General features: G+C 32.9%; 2 protein-coding genes across 3 annotated transcripts; both read right to left on the bottom strand.

Moving 5' to 3' along the window:
- Positions 1-2,230: 2,230 nt before the first annotated feature.
- LOC115949683 (heavy metal-associated isoprenylated plant protein 35-like) lies at positions 2,231-3,826 on the bottom strand. Its single transcript, XM_031066975.1, has 3 exons — positions 3,606-3,826; positions 3,425-3,500; positions 2,231-3,222 (listed from the first exon to the last, which is right to left on the bottom strand). The coding sequence occupies exons 1-3, from the start codon at positions 3,651-3,653 to the stop codon at positions 2,459-2,461; spliced, it is 888 nt and encodes a 295-aa protein (XP_030922835.1). The 5' UTR covers positions 3,654-3,826; the 3' UTR covers positions 2,231-2,458.
- Positions 3,827-7,598: 3,772 nt separating this feature from the next.
- LOC115993898 lies at positions 7,599-11,682 on the bottom strand. 2 transcript variants are annotated; one of them, XM_031117885.1, is made up of 7 exons: positions 11,261-11,682; positions 11,132-11,173; positions 10,779-10,832; positions 10,629-10,682; positions 8,295-8,348; positions 8,141-8,212; positions 7,599-8,005 (listed from the first exon to the last, which is right to left on the bottom strand). In XM_031117885.1, exons 1-7 carry the CDS (start codon positions 11,312-11,314, stop codon positions 7,796-7,798), a joined length of 540 nt encoding a protein of 179 aa, XP_030973745.1. In that variant the 5' UTR covers positions 11,315-11,682; the 3' UTR covers positions 7,599-7,795. The 2 variants fall into 2 exon arrangements, with proteins under 2 accessions (XP_030973745.1, XP_030973744.1); XM_031117884.1 differs by having other exon boundaries at positions 7,599-8,011; positions 11,261-11,678.
- Between the last annotated feature and the right edge of the window lie 6,964 nt (positions 11,683-18,646).

The raw sequence follows: 18,646 nt of genomic DNA, 5'->3' as shown, positions 1-18,646 counted from the left end.
GAAGTGGGTTGTGGGTATGGCTAATTGGTCACGGCGTGGGTCACGGAGATCGGAGATTGGAGATCGGAGTGGAGATCGGGTTCTGTTGTGATGCTGGTTTTTTTTTTTTTTTTTTAATTGGGATTTTTGTTCCGGTAGGATTTTAGAGAAACTCATTTGTACATGTCACCAGAATCAGTTAATCGAATCGCCGGCGGATATTTGGATTATGTGTGTTTGTTGCTCTGTTTAAGGTTTGATGGTTGTGTTTGTGCGTGATGGTTCTGTTGTGATGCTGGTTTTTTTTTCTGGCTATGACCGGTGCTTAAAGGGGTTGTGGGTGGTGGTTGGGTCCGGGGTTTGGGTCGTGTTTGGGTAGTGGTTGGGTTGTGAGTTGATCGGTGGTGGGTTGATCGGTGATGGGTCTGTGTGGTTCTGTGAGAGGAGCTGGTGTTGAGGGAGGCAGAGGGAAAAAAAAAAAAGAAACGGTTGGAAAGCCTAGGAAAGTAGAACTGAAAAAAAAAAAAAAATTTTGGTTAAAAAGAAATAATAAAAAAAGATTAAAGAATAATATTTTAATAAGAATAGAGTTTTAGGATGTGGGAGGTATTGTAAAATGGGATGGTATAAGTAATAAAGTGACTTTTTAGGATGGTATAATAGTATAGGATAGCATTTTTCAATGCTAGTGCTCTAAGAAACACAGGAAACTGTTTCACTTGTTTTTACCTGGGTGCATACAAGATTCCAAAGAGAACAAGTTCACCAGGAAGGTAATGTACTAATGTCTTTGCACCACCAGCAGTGTGGCCCACGAATCAAATTTTGAAGCGCCAAAATGGGTGGCCTTAATTGAACAATGACTATGAGCACTGGCAAACAAAAAGTGCTCTTTCTTTCATAGATATGTATCAATCATATCACATTCTAAAAACAGGGTCCACAATACTTTCATCATCATTTTACTGTACATCTCGTGACATTTTGTCTCATCTGCTAAATGCTTAATTTCATTTTCAGGTAGTAGTAGTAGTAAATAATATCTTCATATAAAAATATATATATATATATATATCAAAATGCATAAATACCTGCATCAAAGAATAAACAAATTTGGTCGTAAGGTTCTCTTTTGACCTGAGCCTCGAAATGTCAAATGGTGTTGGATTATTTTGGTTGACCATACTCTTCCAATGGAATCAAAGTATAAGGAATAGTCTTTATTAGGTTTGGGGCTTGTCTGATCCATTCTTTTCTTTCTCTTTATAAATTATCTTTTAAATATATAGTGTCCAAATGAACAAAACCTCTTGTGAGTATTCTATTCTATACCAAAGAAAGTGAACTTGAATGATAAGAAAATTCCTCATGTTGATGATAATAACTAATAGACACTACCATCCTATGCTATACACTACACAATGATTCGAATTTAATAGTATTATCTTGGACGCTTAGTTTGACCTCAATGAATGAGAAAAAGAAGTATTATTGTATAGATAGCTCTTGCCAGTTGCCACTGCAACTACAATACTCTGTTTTGTTTCGAATCTAAACTGCCAGAAGCTTGTGTCAGTGTTATGCTACCTATAAGACCATGGTTTTTTTTTTTTTTTTTTTTTATCATCACAGATTAAGTCAAAATTCATTTCTTTTCAAAGTCAATTTTACGGGTTACCTCCCCACAAGTAATGCATTAGGCATATCGTCTCTATTTGAGCATCCTACAAGTTTTGCTTCTTGTGTTAATGTACTCTTATGTGAGATTGTGAGATAAGTTACTATGTGCTTTCCTCGAGTTCCGCAAATACAACAATAAAATTTTAGTCCCAAATTTAAGGATCAATGTCTTGAGTCTTAAGTTTTGCACATATCAAATATAAACATCATAAACATTTTTACTTTGTTCTTAATCAATTTTTTGAAAGAAAAAAATGAAAAACCATATTCTCAAAACACAAACACAAAACAATGGCATTACTCATCTTAGTAAATCCGTTATATGAATTAGATTATATAGGTGTATATTTGGTTGATTTGGACTATATAAACAAGGATTTTACTAATATGTGCTCTAAGGGCACACAATAATTAATCATTTTTAGAAATATTTTCTCAGAAATTGAAAAAATATTGACAATTTTTTCAATTTCCAAGAAAATATTTCAAAAAATGAATGGCTTAATGTGTGCCCTTAAGGCACATATTAACCGGACCCAACTATAAACAATTATAATGAGTAATACTCATATGTGGTTACTCAAATCCAGGAGATTTCAGCTTTCATATTACAATAAGTCAACAAACTAGCCCTAAGCACAAGTTACAAAGACTAAACAAACTAGAGTTGAATGCTACAAAATACATCAAACACCCATAGTAATAAGCCATTAACAAATGCCCCCTACCCTGCACTCTAATAAACTCTGTCCCTAACAAAAGGAGTCCCAAAAAGAAAGGCTAGGCTGATCATCATTCATCACATGATGGAGCACCCATTGGCATTTTCATCACTGAAAATCTCAAAGGAATCGAACGGTGTTGCATGCACTGGATTCATCTCACGGTGGGTACCTGCATACGTGTATGGTGATGATGGAACATAATAGGAGGGACCAAAACTTGGGCTAGGGTGTACCCTATTGTAACTTGCAACATACACCAGGTGAGGGTACCCTTGTGGTGCATACTGAGATAATGGCTGACGTGTAGGGCCGAGATTCACCGGGCCCACAGCATGGTTCATCCCCCAATCATGATTTTGAGATCCAGTGGATGCAGGTGTATCAAGGAATTGTGCACCCAAACCACTACCCTCATTATTACCTTTTTGCCCTTTCATTTTCTTCTTTTTACCACCACCTTTGGCTGCAGCAGTACCACTAGCAACACCATCACCACCACCAACCTCACTTTCACTTGCCGTCTGGTCCACCTCACCGGCGGGACACTTTTCCGGCGACTTCCCGCCACTTTCACTTCCATTCTTTTTAGGCTTTTCCTCAACTTTCTCACATGGGTTCTCATTTTTTTGGTCACTGCAATGAATGCCACTTTCTGGATCATTTTCTTTGTCCTTGTTCTTTGCTTTCCCGGACTTTTTCCCTTTTCCGGCAAGCTTTTCCGGCCATATCTCGGCGTGTTTGCCTGTTTTAACTAGCTTCTTGATCAGGGTCTCAACGGCAACATTTCCTGTGACTGTGACTTTGTTTTGCTGTGAATCAAAGCTTGTGGTAAAAACACCTGCACATGACAAAAAAGAAAGCACAATAAAGGTTGGAACTTTGAAACAGTGTTTGGTTGCTGAGAATTTTAGGTAAACAAAGTACAATTAAACACATAAAAAAAGGTTTGGGATTTGACTGTTTACGTAGTCCTACTTTTTCTAAGCATATATTCAAATGAAAAAAGGGTTTTCATTTTTTTTTCTTAGTTTTTTTAGTACCATCAATGCTTTGTAGAACTTTCCTGACTTTCCTCTTGCAACCTTCACAGTGGAGAGAAACTTTCAAAACCCATGTCTGAAAAAACAAATGCAAACTTAATGAGCTTTTAAAATGACAAAGCAGTGGCAATAGAAGAAGAATAATAAGAAGTGGGGTTTGTGTTTTAAATTTTTAATGTACCTGGTATTGAAGTGGTTCTGAGCGTTCTTGAGTGGATTTTGTAGCCATTAGAGGAAGAGAGGTTTAGGTTTGAGAGACTGAAGGAGGTGAAGAAACTTGAGAGACAGTAGAAGAGTGTTAAAGAGAGGAAGGAATGAATGTGAGAGAGAATTTGAGAAAGGAAGATAAGGCCAAGTCTATGCCTTTGTACTCCACAGTACTTCAATGTTAGGAATGTGAACCAAGTGTGCAGGAAGGATAACTATCAAAGTATAAAGTGAAAATGACAATAACACCTTGCTGCCTACTTTTGCAATAAATGAGTGTAATAAATAAAACAAAACAAGGGCTCTCTCTTTCTTCATTTTATTGCCAAAGAAAAACATGTTTTGATTACCTTTATTTTCACTTGTTCCTACCTCAAAAATAATAATAATAATAATAATAATAATAATCAACTTGAACTTAAATGAACTGATTAACATTTAAACTTCTACTCATTTTGTCGATCAACTTGAGTGGAAGATCACTAGTTACACTACCCTAATATATTTTGTAGAGTTAAGTTGCATTTAGTGTAATTTTTAATTGTCAATGTTATTTATTTAATATATTTAGAGTAATATTATAGACAAACTATTTTATAATATTTTTACAAATTATTTATGAGATGGGTTCAAGTTACACCTAGTGTAACTCTTGTGAAGTTACACATTTTTTCCACCGTAGATTTGTAAGTGATCTAACGGCTAAAAAAATATCATTAAATACTATTATTTTCCATCTCATTCATAATTAATATTAGTATTTTTTTCTCTGTCCTTATTTATTGTTTTTTGCTTGATAAAAGGGCACACTACCATTTTTAACCACTTGCATTTCTATACTTGAAAAAAAATAAAATAAAGTTTTTGCTTGATTAAAGGGCAGCAATGACTAGTTGCTGCCCCAGAAACTGATTCTGAAAAGTGATGCAAGATTGGCGCCTTTCGAATTCCAACCATTCGGGCTAGTTCTCTAGCAGTGTTAATGTAATAATCCTACAGAAAGGTGAAATGAACACCACAGTTTAGTGATGCACCATTGTAAGAAACATGAAATTTTTTAAAGATGAAAAGAAAATGATGCGTGCAGCATATATTTGTAAGAGTATTGTTAGATAAAACATGTATAGTCTTTTTCATTAAGAATTACATGAAGTGTGATGCTTTGGTACGTTTTCTTTCGAAACATATTTAGCTTTTATCATGGTGAAGCTGTCAAAATGCAAAATAAAATCTTAAAACAGGATTTGTTCTTCACTCGACCGATTTCTGTCTCTTCTTCTTGAGTTCTTGCTGTAAGTTTTCCATTATTGATGTTAGCTTCAAAATTTTCTTCTGTAACTTCTATCTGATTTATCATACAGGGTCTACTAGAAAAACAATAAATAAGGAGAGAGAGAAAATACTAATATTAATTATGAATGAGATGGAAAGTAATAGCATTTAATGATATTTTTTTAACCGTTAGATTACTTACAAATCTACGGTGTAAAAAATGTGTAACTTAACAAGAGTTACACTAGGTGTAACTTGAACCCATCTCATTATTTATATTATAAATTCTTATTAGTTCTTATCTGGACTCACTATTAATATTATCTTTTTACTTACTAATAATTATCCATTACATCAACAATTTATAAAAAAATTATAAAATAGTTTGTAACTGTAACATTTTCCATATATTTTTATTGGATGTTTTCTATAATAAAGTCACAGGGCATTACATTTTTTTTTTTACTATTTATACCAAAGAATTTATTAATTGAATAGTTAATAAATATATTTAACATCAATGTATAAATATGTTAGGAACAAAAAAAAAAGTGTAATTCTACATTTAAAATTTGAAATATTAATCCAATAAAAGATTATTAAGTAATGTACATTAATGATAAAAGAAAGTTACATAACTCTTAATTTCATTTTCATCATAATGTATTTCAAATTCTACTCCATATATTTTTAAACTTGCTCAAAATTTGAGTTAGTTGTGCAATCAATGGTTTTTGACATTTTCAGATGGAAGCTCCAATTCCCCCCTATACCTATATTAACATATTTCCCTAAATGCAGCAAGAAAGAGATTGACAAGACAAAAGAGTAGACAACACTAACACTCTACGTTAATAATCTCATTATTTTGTCGCAAATAATAAATAAACATTTCAATGGTAGGTAATGGATTAAATGTTGGAATTAATTAATTGTGAACAAAAATGAAAACACCAAGCCCAAAACGGTGTGGTTTGAATTTTCACCGGGAAAAGGAATTTCCTCTTTTCGCGTAAAATAATACATTTGAAATTGAATTGAGCCCGCCAAAAGCCCATAATCAAAACCGAGCGAGTGGGCTTGGCCCATCAAATCATTTTAGAGCCATTCAATTGCTACAAACAGGTTGAATCTGTGAAATGATTTGATGGGTCAATTAGAGTCGTAGCCCGTTTGACATTTTTATGGACTCCATAAAATTTGTAAAAATAAAATTGTAAATATACATATATTAAAAATAAATAAATAAATAAAAAGTACTTTAGTTCTAATTAACTCAACTGATAAAGTTTTTAATGATTGTATAAGAAATCTAGAGAAACTATTTCAAAAAAACAAAAAAAGTATATTCATTTTAAATTTGAAATATATTCAAAATTTGAAGATAAGTTTAATCATTAATCATGTAATAAGATTTAACACTGCTAACTAAATAAATCAAATGAAAATATATTTATAACACATTCAAATCGGTCAAATTCAATAATGATTATACATGATATTTGTATATATATGCCAAAATAATACTAATTTCTTTCCTATTATATTCATCATCTTATGTAATCAATCTCTATTCCATAGTTTAAGTCAATATTATCATCATTTTCATCAAATTGCAAAATCATTTCTTCATTAACATCTTCATCATCTCCAACATTTACTATATCTTATTCTTCTATTTTAATAGCTTTTTTCTTTATATTTCTTTCTAGCATTCTAGTTTCTTGAACTTATAACAATACTAATATATGTGTGTGTGCGCACGCGTGTTATCATTTAATAATTTATTTACAGTATATAAAAGAAATTTACCGATATAAAAGTGAAATGTCAACTTTGTTGCTCAAATTTTGTATGAAAGAGAAGAAATAAAACTCAAGATCATATCATTTTAGAATTTGGCTTACGTCCAGAACTTTTTTAACTAAAGGTGTCATTTTGTTTCAAATACATAATAGCAAGTGACAGTAAGTTTTAAAATTTTAATTTCCACATTTTATTTAGTTAATGAGTAACGTGACAGTTTCTCATTCAAACAAAAAGAAATTCCAATTAAAAAAAATACTTGAAGTAAGCTAAACCCATCATTTTATCTAACTCAATCAATTAGGTTAATAATTATAAATTCAAATCTAATAACTTGTTGGACTAAGGCCAAAGCACAAATTTTAACAAAAATAAATAAATTTAATCCCGTGTATTGTTCAATACATATAATTCATGATTCATACAATAAATATCTATATATCTTACAATTCATGAATTGGTCAATACACACCTACAAAACAATATTTTTTTTCACTCCATTCAATATATATCAGACGATACTAGTAAATATGATCCTAACAACTATGAATAGGGCATCCTCAATTGTGAATGCTGTTATTTTTGTGCATGTTTACTTAAAAAATTTTGCTTCAAGAATTTGATATTAAAACCTCAGCACCGCCAGAAATTTACACCGTTATGGTAATGGGTGAGGCTTAGGTCCAGTGCACCATGCACTGGATTAGTTAAGATGGTGACATATGTTCAAAAGTTGACACATATTATAATCTCAACGGGTCCAATACAACTAGATACTGAAGCCAAACCTCACCCTATGGTAATTATATTGGCATCAACCCCACAAGAGGGGGCAAGTGCAGGCCAGATTGCTAAAGAAAATTATAACTTCTAATCAGTGAATAGAGGATAAACAAGAATTAGAGAATAACCAGGCAAAACTCCACAAACAATTGATTTAGAAAAGAGTTCTGTGTTGTGCTTAACAACAAGGTTGTAACTGATACTAACTAAAGACAAGGCAAAGCACAGTAGTACAAATTCAACGAAGAATACTCATCTCCATTTGGGACAAAACCTCATGCACACTCCAGAGCAAATCCCATCCTAGTTTTCACTTCCTTCATCATATTCCAACTTTTTAGGCAAAACAAGTTCTTCCTTGTCATCTTCTTCAACCTTAGGATCTTGGGCCTGGGCATCTTTAGCATCACCTGAGACATCATAATCCATCTGTCTAGGCAAAACAAGTCCGTCCTGGTCATCTTCAACCTTGGGATCTTGTGCCTGGGCATCTTTAGGATCACCTGAGACATCCTGCAGCTGCAAAAACTCGATATAGATCAATCCAGGTACTTGTGATTAGTTACCAAAGCATAAGATAATGACAGAAGTTTATTTAATAGATAAACCCTGCAAATGCAAAGGAAATTTAGTATAACAATAGCTTACCCCCAAGGTTCTTAGGCTTGAAGAAACATCATCTTGTTGCTGCTGCAGAGTGGTCCTCAGTTCTTGAAATTCCTGGTTTCAATTTGATTTAAAAAATCTTCACACAGATATATCTTTAAAAAAAATGGAAGGATAAATCTGGAGCACCACTCACTGATCGAAGTTGATCCACTTCAACATTGAGCGATTTCTTGAGTTCCGAAAGCTCCTGTAAGAAGCAAGAGAAAATTGCATTAAAAAAAAGTTGCAAGTGAAAGTTGAAGAGCAAAGTAATCTCCACACCAATTAGAAAAGATGAGTTGAAATATCCAAATATCAAACAAAAACAAGCAAGAAAGAAAGAAATTGAACAAAGTAATGTTTACATTTAGATCACCAGTTGGACATATTCAGCACATTGATGTACTTAATATTTAACTCCATGAAGCATGGTTAAAGATGATTTTAGAATCTCAATTGATAGACAATCCTGTTTTATTTTAGATTTATTTTGCCACCCCAATCACCATGTATATATGTTACAGTCTGAACTTATTCATATAATATTACAAATTTATGGATTACGATCATTTTAGATATCAAGTACTGATGTTCAACACCTATACCTGGATTTTTGTCCTATTGTTCAGGATTTGAACATAGACCATTGTTGTTTAACCATTGGCATTAACAAGTGAAAAGGAAAAAAAATTTATGCCAAGCTTCCATCTTTTCATCCCTAGAAGACTTATCACAATAAAAGAATTGAAAATTTTCAAATATCATTTGCTTGCATCCAAGTCACCATTTATTTAAAATACATTATCGCATCAACATGCTGCACCTATGTGTATTCTATGTCCTTAGTCCTCTTTCATATGATGCTTAGTTTCCAACGGAATGATTAGACATATAGAGTTGTCAACCAATATCCTCAAATATCTATTACTAGTTAGTTGCCTATAAAACCTTGTATGATTTGTAAATTGAAATGCATAGAGGTAGCTACTACCATCTAAATGAAATTTTTGGTAATTCTCCCAATGTGACCATGCCCATTGTTACTTTCTTTACATAACTGTCCAATCACTTTCTAATTGTTTTGGACCTTGAAGCACTAAAGCATGCCACACAATCAAAAACATATAATCCACTCTTGATGTCATTCATCCAGAGTAGATTATACTAGTATAAATGAAGTATCTATTGTGTATATATATGCAATTTAGTTAAATGCATTTCCATAAACTTTTGCTGTGAACAAGATGAAGAATCTAACAGAAAGTGAGAAGAGATGAAAAGATCAACCAAGGCAGTCAAGGCAAAAGGCAACCTTAAGGTGCCAAGGCCTTGTATCACATGAGGAATGAGGCAACAAAAAGGCACCAAATTCTAAATATAGTAATTATACATATAGAACGAAAATCATATGTATCTAATATATTAAAATATTATAATCAAGTGTTTTGGACATGTTTTACTTGAAAAAATTAGGTCTATTAATTGATTACAAAAAAAGCTTAACACAATTTACACTCAATTAATTATTCTAACAATAGGTCTTACAACAAGATTTTATAAATTAATTAATCTCACAATAATTTTACAATAAGCTTTTGTAAGTTAATAATTTAAAGAATTTATAACAAGCTTCTATATCATTATATATATATATAGGAAGGACAAAAAAAAAAAAAAAAACAAACACACACACAAACACACCAAAAAAAAAACCCCCGACAACTTAGGCTCTTGCCTTAGCACCTTTTACATGGTTTAAGGCACAGTTCGCCTTTGACTACCATAAGATCAACACAATCACTGTTGCTAATCAGGATTATGATGAATGGAAATACGCACACACAACATGCATCAAAATTCAACCCATATCAATTAAGAGGCACCAGAAAAGTTAACTCTTCATGCAACTTTAGAATTAAAGAACATCAATGTCACTAAAATAAAATGACTATAAAATCTAAAGAGGTTTTCCACATTAAATAATAATCACAGAGTGATAATGAATATATCCAACCTTAAATTTGAAGAGTCTAACATCAGGCACATAAGACTATAATATTAGCCAATCATTCAAACACCCCTATAGACTAAATCTAAGTCTAGCATACAAAAATTGCAACCCAGCCACACAGACAGAGCTTCAGTTTGCAAAAAGTAGTGCAGAACTGACTTACAAATTCCAACATTTGTTTAAAATAAATTCAAAGCAAGAAAGCTACTCTTAACATGAGACAAATCAAACCATATATAGGATCTAAATACCATACAAAAGGAATATAGTGCCACAGTAAGTACCAAAAAACACACACCCACATCTTATATTACTAAATTACTTATCACTGAATCACGCACACAAGCAAGAAATCATGTTCGCCCAAAACTTTCCACAACTCAAAAAAAATCCAAGTGATCAAAATCCAGATAAACCCATGTAGCATATAATACTATATATACAATGACAATTTGTGAATAATTATCCTACACTTACATCGCGATAGGTCTTAACTTGAGTGTCCAATTTTGATCTCCAGCTTTGCAAATCCTAAGTATCCAAAAACAAGCACATTGAGAATTGAAAATTAATAAAGTAAAATGAATAAATAATAAAAAAGAACACCACCACTAAGCTAAATGTGACCTGTTTTAGTCCTTGAATTCTATTAAGCAGCTCAGTCCTTGATTCATTTAGTTCCTGAGAGCAAAAATAACGTAAATGAGAACATTAAAACTTGAAATTCTTGTTTGGCTGCTGAGAAAATATGGGGGCAGATAATAGAAAATAGCTGTTCTTACTCTTTAAAAAAAAAAAAAAAAAAAAAAAACTAAGCCTTAATCAAGCTAAACGAATTCATTTCTGGGTTTTTCTTTCCCAGCTAATCTAAAACCTAAAATTCTGAAACTGCATTTTTTTTTCTAAGCTACCAAACAGAACACTAAAGAAAATAAAAGAAATCAACGGTGGTATTTAAAAATTTTAAAAAAAAAAATTACCGCGATCTTTGTGCCGATCGGAGGAATGTTCTCCTTCTTTTGCTGCCAACAAAAATCACAGATCATCAAATTTCAACACAGTAAAATAAATAAATAAATCATAGAGAAAGAGAGAGATAGAGATTTTACGAGTGAGAGAGGAGCGGCTTTTGGAAGAGGAGGAGAGGAGTCAGAATCAGCCATTGGATCAATAACTCCGATGAGATTTCTAGGGCTTGTTTGGGGGTTTTTTTTTTTTTTTTTTTGGGTTTGATTTGAATGAGGTTCTAAGCTTTAACGAAGTACTTGTGAATTGAATGTGAAGTGTTTGATGTTTTGCCAGAGAGAGAGAGAGAGAGAGAGATTAGGAAAAGAGGCAAACAGGAATGAGAATTTGAAATTTGAGTTTAGGGATGTGTTTGGGCGGGCTATGTCAAAATTAAAGCACTAGTTGTAGTAGTAGTTGTAGCTACTTGAGGAAAATGAAAGGCCAGTTGGTCAAGCTCAAACTCAATTGTGTTTTAAAAGTTTTTTAACGTAGATCAATCACATGACTCATAGTCACATGGGGAACATGAAGAATTATTGTACTGAAACTCAAGGGGGTCTCTTTCAGTGTAGTTGCTTGCACCTTTTCAGGACAACCTATGCTTCTGTCTATTGCCGTCCACTTGGCACAAATTTAATTACTTGGCTTTTGGGTCTTTTTCTTTTCTTTTTCTTTTTCATAATTCAATTACAATAATAGAGATTGGAGAATGAGATACTTGAATATGGTTTGGTTCTTCTAATAAAACGATAGCAACGTAAAGTTGTATAATATTTTTAAAATTTTTTTTTTAATTTTAAATATGAGTGAGTCGGATCGGATTATGCGAATTTATAAATCTTATAACTCGAACCTAACCTGACCTAATGTAAAAAAAATTCACAATCCAATCCAACTCAACCCATCAACCCTTAAAAACCAATCCAACCCAGTGAGTTGGGTTGGATCGGTCAGCTTTGGCATGTTTTTTTTTTTTATAATCTTAAAATGGGGGCCTTTATGGTTGTATTATGCCACTCGAGTTAGTATAGACCATATGAGGGACAGGACCCACAAGGACCACTAAGATACCTGCCAAGGCTCGAACCTGTGTTCCCCTTAAATCTCTCGCACAGCAACCCACCAACAAGAGCTCACTGGCAGCAGGAATCGAACCTGAGCTGGTTAGGCGGAGCGAACGAACCTTACCAGCTGAGCCAAACCCTTGTTGGCTCGGCTTTGGCATGTTAGTAGGTTAGTTGCACACCCTAAGCCCTCGTTTGGGAGGAGGGAATGAAATGAAATGAAAATAAATGAAAATAATAATTTTAGAATATTTTTTACTTTCCTTGTTTTGGGAGTTTTAATGAAGGGGTTGGAAAATCTGTTCCTTTACTAAGGAGTTTAAGTGGGAAGAAATTGAATGGGTAGAAGGAAACACTCATTATTCTCTATTTCCTTAAAATCTCAAATTTTCATTCCCTTCGAAATTATAAAGAATAGGAGGCAATGAAACTATATTTAATGAATTTTTTACTAAAACTCCCAAAATAACCCTATATATTCAACCATTTATTTTAAAATAGGGATCTAATAGTAATATTGTCGTAAAATGAATCAATTTCATTCATTCTATGTTACTCCCAAATAAGATTACTTATATTCCATTTATTTCCATTCATTTATTTTAAAACATCCAATCAAGGTTATTTAATTCAATTCCATTCTATTCATTTCCCTTGCTTAAGGCTCCGTTTGGGAGTTCATAAGAGAATGGAATGGAATGGAATTAAGTAACTTTGATTGAATGTTTTAAAATAAAGGAATGGAAATAAATGAAAATGAATGGAATGTAAGTAATATTATTTTGGAGCAACATAGAGGAAATGGAATTGAATCATTTTATAACAATATTACTGTTAGACCCCTATTTTAAAATAAATAATTGAATATATAGGGGTATTTTAGGAGTTTTAATAAAAAAAAATCATTAAATTTAATTTCATTCCCTCCCAATCCTCCTAATTTCAGGGGGAATGAAAATTTGAGATTTTAAGGGAATAGAGAGGAATGAGTGTTCCCTCCCACTTAAACTCCCAAATAAGGGAATGAGTTTTCCATTCCCTCCATTAAAACTCCAAAACAAGGAAATGGAAGAATATTCTAAAATTATTTTTTTCATTCCATTCCCTATTCCCAAACGAGGCTTAAATATATTCCATTTCATTCCATTTTTTTTCATTCCTTATGATCATTCGATTCCATTATCTTATAAACTCTCAAACAAAGCCTAACTCTATTATGCATCATTGACTTCTCAATATACTCTAATTAATTACTTAAACAAAAGGAGGGGAACCTCAAAATTGACAATTTAATTAGTTTATTGCTTCATCTCTTGAGCTCTGGTTCAGGACTTTAAAGAATGGGGTAATATTTTGGCCATTTAACCTACTATTACTAGTACTACTATTGATATTTAATCACAACCACCGCATAAAATTGTGTATTTATTTATGTTAGATGTATTAATTTTAGCCAGTTACCGTTTACCGTTGTTTTCCTATCAAACCCTCCCCTTGTCCATGAAATATTTTCAATGGCACTCATTTAAGAAAATAATGAACGAAAGTGAATTAGTGTCCATTTGAAAATTAATTATTTTTTAAAGCTTATTTAAATCATGTGAGACAAAAAGGTTAATAGTTTATTTAGAAAAAATTAGAAGTTAGATTATTTAAAATAAAGTTGAGACAAAAAGTTATGTGAGACCAGCAAACAATACATAAAATAAACAAGAAAGTTAGTTAATACTCATTCCCCAAACACACATTTAATCATTAGAAGCGTGAAAATTAGCATTGGTGGTATCAAATTGCCATATTACCAAATTTAACAACCAATATAAGAAAAATAGAGTTACATCAATGGAGCTAAATGTATAATTTTTGGTTCTTGAGCTACATTGCACAACCATTTTTGACTATGCATTGTAGCTCAAATGTTATACTTAAAAAATATATTTTATTTGTACTCTTATTATTATAATTATTATTTCTTTTTGTTGTGGTTGTGGTTGTTGTTTATTGTAGTGGATATATTATTTTATTGTATTATTTATATTATTTTAATTTGTTAAATGCTAAAATAAAACCATTGATGTTGAGTATTTTATAAGGTGAGGTGGTAAATAGATAAAACAGTTTTTTTGTGATGCCAAAAGTTAAAATTGTTGGCACCACCAATGTTGATGCTCAATTACTAAAAAGAAAAAGAAATACAAAACGGTTTTTAAGAGTTTTTAGGTAAGTTCCCCCCCCCCCCCCCTCCCAAAAAAAAATCCTTAATTTTGAAATAAGTAAACTAATGTTGTCATGTTATTAATAATTTAAATAATTATTAAAATTGTGTTAGTCAATGTTTGGTTAAATGACGATGGTGAGACAAAATCTCATCTATACATTTTGAAATGTATTGAGCTACCCTAAAAACTCAAAATAATAATAAATAAATAAATAAATATGTGTTCTTTTGTTTTTGAGAGGTATTATGTCCACAACATATTCACAATAAATCATAAGCAATTAGTTGTTATTGGTTATAATTCAAACCTAACACTGAAATTACTTTTCTACCTCACCAATAACAACCTGTTACATAGGATTTCACAACAAATCATAGGCAGTTAATTGTTATTGGTTCTAATTTGAACCGACCACTAAATTACTTTTCTACCCCATCAATAACAACCAGTAACAACTTGCTGCATAAGATTTCACAACAAATCATAGGCAGTTAGTTATTATTGGTTCTAATCTGAACCTACTACAAAAATTACTTTTTTACCCCATCAATAACAACTCGTAACAACTTGCTACATATGATTTGTTGTGAAAATGTTGTGAATCCAAAATTAAAAAATAATAATAATAAACCTTTAATGTTACCTAAACAATATAGAAAACTGGAAAGTTAAAGGCATGAAGGAGACTTTTGTTCTGTTTTTAATCAGCATGAAGGAGATACCGCACTATAGTCCCAGCTACTTTTGACCCATTCAATATGTTGTTTAATTTACTGTTTCTACTAATAATTGTAAGGGCGCATTTTGGTTCCTAGGCCCAAAAAGTAAAAGGACTAAGACCCAGAGAGCCTAACATAATGAATTTGTAGATAGTGGACTGGAAACTAGACTTCAATAAGTTGGACAACAATCATAGTAGGTTAAAGATGACAAGAAAACAAAGATAAACAAATTTTGTGCAAGGAAAATCTTCCTTGACAAAGTCCGAGGAGAGTAGTTCTTGTATAAAATTTCTCTTCAACTTGATTATAGTTCTTATTGCTACAGTGTTTTTCTTTCTACAGATTCTCAAGTGCCCCCGACAAAGTTTCCTTTCCGACAAATGAGATTTATGTTGGGTTGGAGGGTTTAAACCGAAACTCGACAATGGGCTTGATGCACGGCCCAAAGGCTATCGGTGAAGATCCAAGGAATCCACTATATTTTATGCCTTGGGCCTAGATTAGGACTGACAAGAGTAGCCCATAAACAATCCCTACAACAGACACGTCAGCATAGTTAAAAAAACATACTGTAAGAAATAACCCAGCAATAAAGTGTTTTTGCAGAAAATAGCCTAGCAGTAAAATATTTCTACAAAAAACAACCCAGCGGTAAAATATTTCTACAAAAAACAGCCTAGCGGTAAAATGTCCCAAGGATAAAGTAAGATGAAACGGTGTAAATCTCCAGCTGTTAGTTATTTCACAGATTAAGGAAAATGTCTACATTTTCAGACTTATCATCATTTATTTCTGGAAAAGAGTCTTCCAATACAATAACATGAGAGAAAAATGCTATAGTAACAGTTACATCATAACCATCAATAGTAAATGAATAAGTAAATATCATGGGTTCCATTATGACAAATAATGAGAAAAGCTTAGTGTGGGATGAAGGGAGAGAGAGAGATCCCAGCTAGTGCAGCAAGATCATTATGGTGCCAAGACATGCTCATGAATATAGTGAGTAGTGAGGGATATTTTAGGTAGTATGAGTAGTGAGAGTCATTTGTAAGTAGTATAAGTAGTGAGAGTCATTTGGGTTGGAGGATCTAAACCGAAACTCAACGATGGGCTTGATGCACGGCCCAAAGGCTATCGATGAAGATCCAAGGAATCCACTATATTTTATGCCTTGGGCCTAGATTAGGACTGACAAGAGTAGCCCATAAACAATCCCTATAGCAGACACGTCAGCACGATTAAAAAAACATATTGTAAGAAATAACCCAGCAGTAAAGTATTTCTGCAGAAAATAGCCCAGCAATAAAATGTTTATGCAGAAAACATCCTAGCGGTAAAATATTTCTGCAGAAAATAGCCCAGCGGTAAAATGTCCCAACGATAAAGTAAGATAAAACGGTGTAAATCTCCAGCTGTTAGTTATTTCACAGATTAAGGAACATGTCTACATTTTCAGACTCATCATCAGTTATTTATGGAGAAGAGTCTTCCAATACAATAACATGAGGGAAAATTGTTATAGTAACAGTTACATCATAACCATCAATAGTAAATGAATAAGTAAATATCATGGGTACCATTATGACAAATAATGAGAAAAGCTTAGTGTAGGATGAAGGGAGAGAGAGAGATCCCAGCTAGCGCAGCAAGATCATTATGGTGACAAGACATGCTCATGAATATAGTGAGTAGTGAGGGATATTTCAAGTAGTATGAGTAGTGAGAGTCATTTGTAAGTAGTATGAGTAGTGAGAGTCATTTGAGTTGGAGGGTCTAAACCGAAACTCGACTATGGGCTTGATGCATGGCCCAAAGGCTATTGGTGAAGATCCAAGGAATCCACTATATTTTATGCCTTGGGCCTAGATTAGGACTGATAAGAGTAGCCCATAAACAATCCCTACAGCAGACACATCAGCACAGTTAAAAAAACATACTGTAAGAAATAACCCAGCAGTAAAGTGTTTTTGCAGAAAATAGCCTAGCAGTAAAATGTTTTTGCAGAAAACAGCCTAGCGGTAAAATATTTCTACAGAAAACAGCCCAGTGGTAAAATGTCCTAATGATAAAGTAAGATAAAACGGTGTAAATCTCCAGCTGTTAGCTATTTCACAGATTAAGGAACATGTCTACATTTTCAGACTCATCATCAATTATTTCTGGAAAAGAGTCTTCCAATACAATAACATGAGGGAAAAATGCTATAGTAATAGTTACATCATAACCATCAATAGTAAATGAATAAGTAAATATCATGGGTTCCATTATGACAAATAATGAGAAAAGCTTAGTGTGGGATAAAGGAGAGAGAGAGATCCTAGCTAGCGCAGCAAGATCATTATGGTGCTAAGACATGCTCATGAATATAGTGAGTAGTGAGGGATATTTCAGGTAGTATGAGTAGTGAGAGTTATTTGGGTTGGAGGGTCTAAACCGAAACTCGATAATGGGCTTGATGCACGGCCCAAAGGCTATCGGTGAAGATCCAAGGAATCCACTATATTTTATGCCTTGGGCCTAGATTAGGACTGACAAGAGTAGCCCATAAAAAATTCCTACAGCAGACACGTCAGCATGGTTAAAAAAACATACTGTAAGAAATAACCTAGCAGTAAAGTATTTCTGCAAAAAATAGCCCAGCGGTAAAATGTTTCTGCAGAAAACAACCTAGCGGTAAAATATTTCTGCAAAAAACAACCCAGCTATAAAATGTCCCAACGATAAAGTAAGATAAAACGGTGTAAATCTCCAACTATTAGCTATTTCACAGATTAAAGAAAATGTCTACATTTTCAGACTCATCATCAGTTATTTCTGGAAAAAAGTCTTCAATACAATAACATAAGGGAAAAATGTTATAGTAACAGTTACATCATAACCATCAATAGTAAATGAATAAGTAAATATCATGGGTACCATTATGACAAATAATGAAAAAAGCTTAATGTGGGATGAAGGGAGAGAGAGAGATCCCAGCTAGCGCAGCAAGATTATTATGGTGCCAAGACATGCTCATGAATATAGTGAGTAGTGAGGGATATTTCAGGTAGTATGAGTAGTGAGAGTCATTTGTAAGTAGTATGAGTAGTGAGAGTCATTTGGGTTGGAGGGTCTAAACCAAAACTCGACGATGGGTTTGATGCACGGCCCAAAGGCTATCGGTGAAAATCCAAAGAATCCATTATATTTTATGCCTTGGGCCTAGATTAGGACTGACAAGAGTAGCCCATAAACAATCCCTACAGCAAACACGTTAGCACGGTTAAAAAAACATACTGTAAGAAATAACCCAACAGTAAAGTGTTTCTGCAGAAAATAGCCCAGTGGTAAAATGTTTCTGCAGAAAACAACCTAGCGGTAAAATATTTCTACAGAAAACAACCCAGCGGTAAAATGTCCCAATGATATAGTAAGATAAAACGGTGTAAATCTCCAGCTGTTAGCTATTTCACAGATTAAGGAAAATGTCTACATTTTCA

The sequence above is a fragment of the Quercus lobata genome, chromosome 6 (assembly GCF_001633185.2).
Source record: "Quercus lobata isolate SW786 chromosome 6, ValleyOak3.0 Primary Assembly, whole genome shotgun sequence".
Taxonomy (NCBI): domain Eukaryota; kingdom Viridiplantae; phylum Streptophyta; class Magnoliopsida; order Fagales; family Fagaceae; genus Quercus; species Quercus lobata.
This window is presented reverse-complemented; position numbering and strand designations above follow the sequence as displayed.

Excerpts from the sequence above, each read along its gene's own strand:
- LOC115949683 (XM_031066975.1), bottom strand. The coding sequence starts at position 3,653 with ATGGCTACAAAATCCACTCAAGAACGCTCAGAACCACTTCAATACCAG. Across the intron at positions 3,501-3,605 it reads CAGAACCACTTCAATACCAG|ACATGGGTTTTGAAAGTTTC; the intron begins GTACATTAAAAA and ends TTGTTTTTTCAG. Across the intron at positions 3,223-3,424 it reads AGTTCTACAAAGCATTGATG|GTGTTTTTACCACAAGCTTT; the intron begins GTACTAAAAAAA and ends TGTCATGTGCAG.
- LOC115993898 (XM_031117884.1), bottom strand. The coding sequence starts at position 11,314 with ATGGCTGATTCTGACTCCTCTCCTCCTCTTCCAAAAGCCGCTCCTCTC. Across the intron at positions 8,349-10,628 it reads AAGTTAAGACCTATCGCGAT|GAGCTTTCGGAACTCAAGAA; the intron begins GTAAGTGTAGGA and ends TGCTTCTTACAG. Across the intron at positions 8,012-8,140 it reads CAAGCCTAAGAACCTTGGGG|CTGCAGGATGTCTCAGGTGA; the intron begins GTAAGCTATTGT and ends GAGTTTTTGCAG.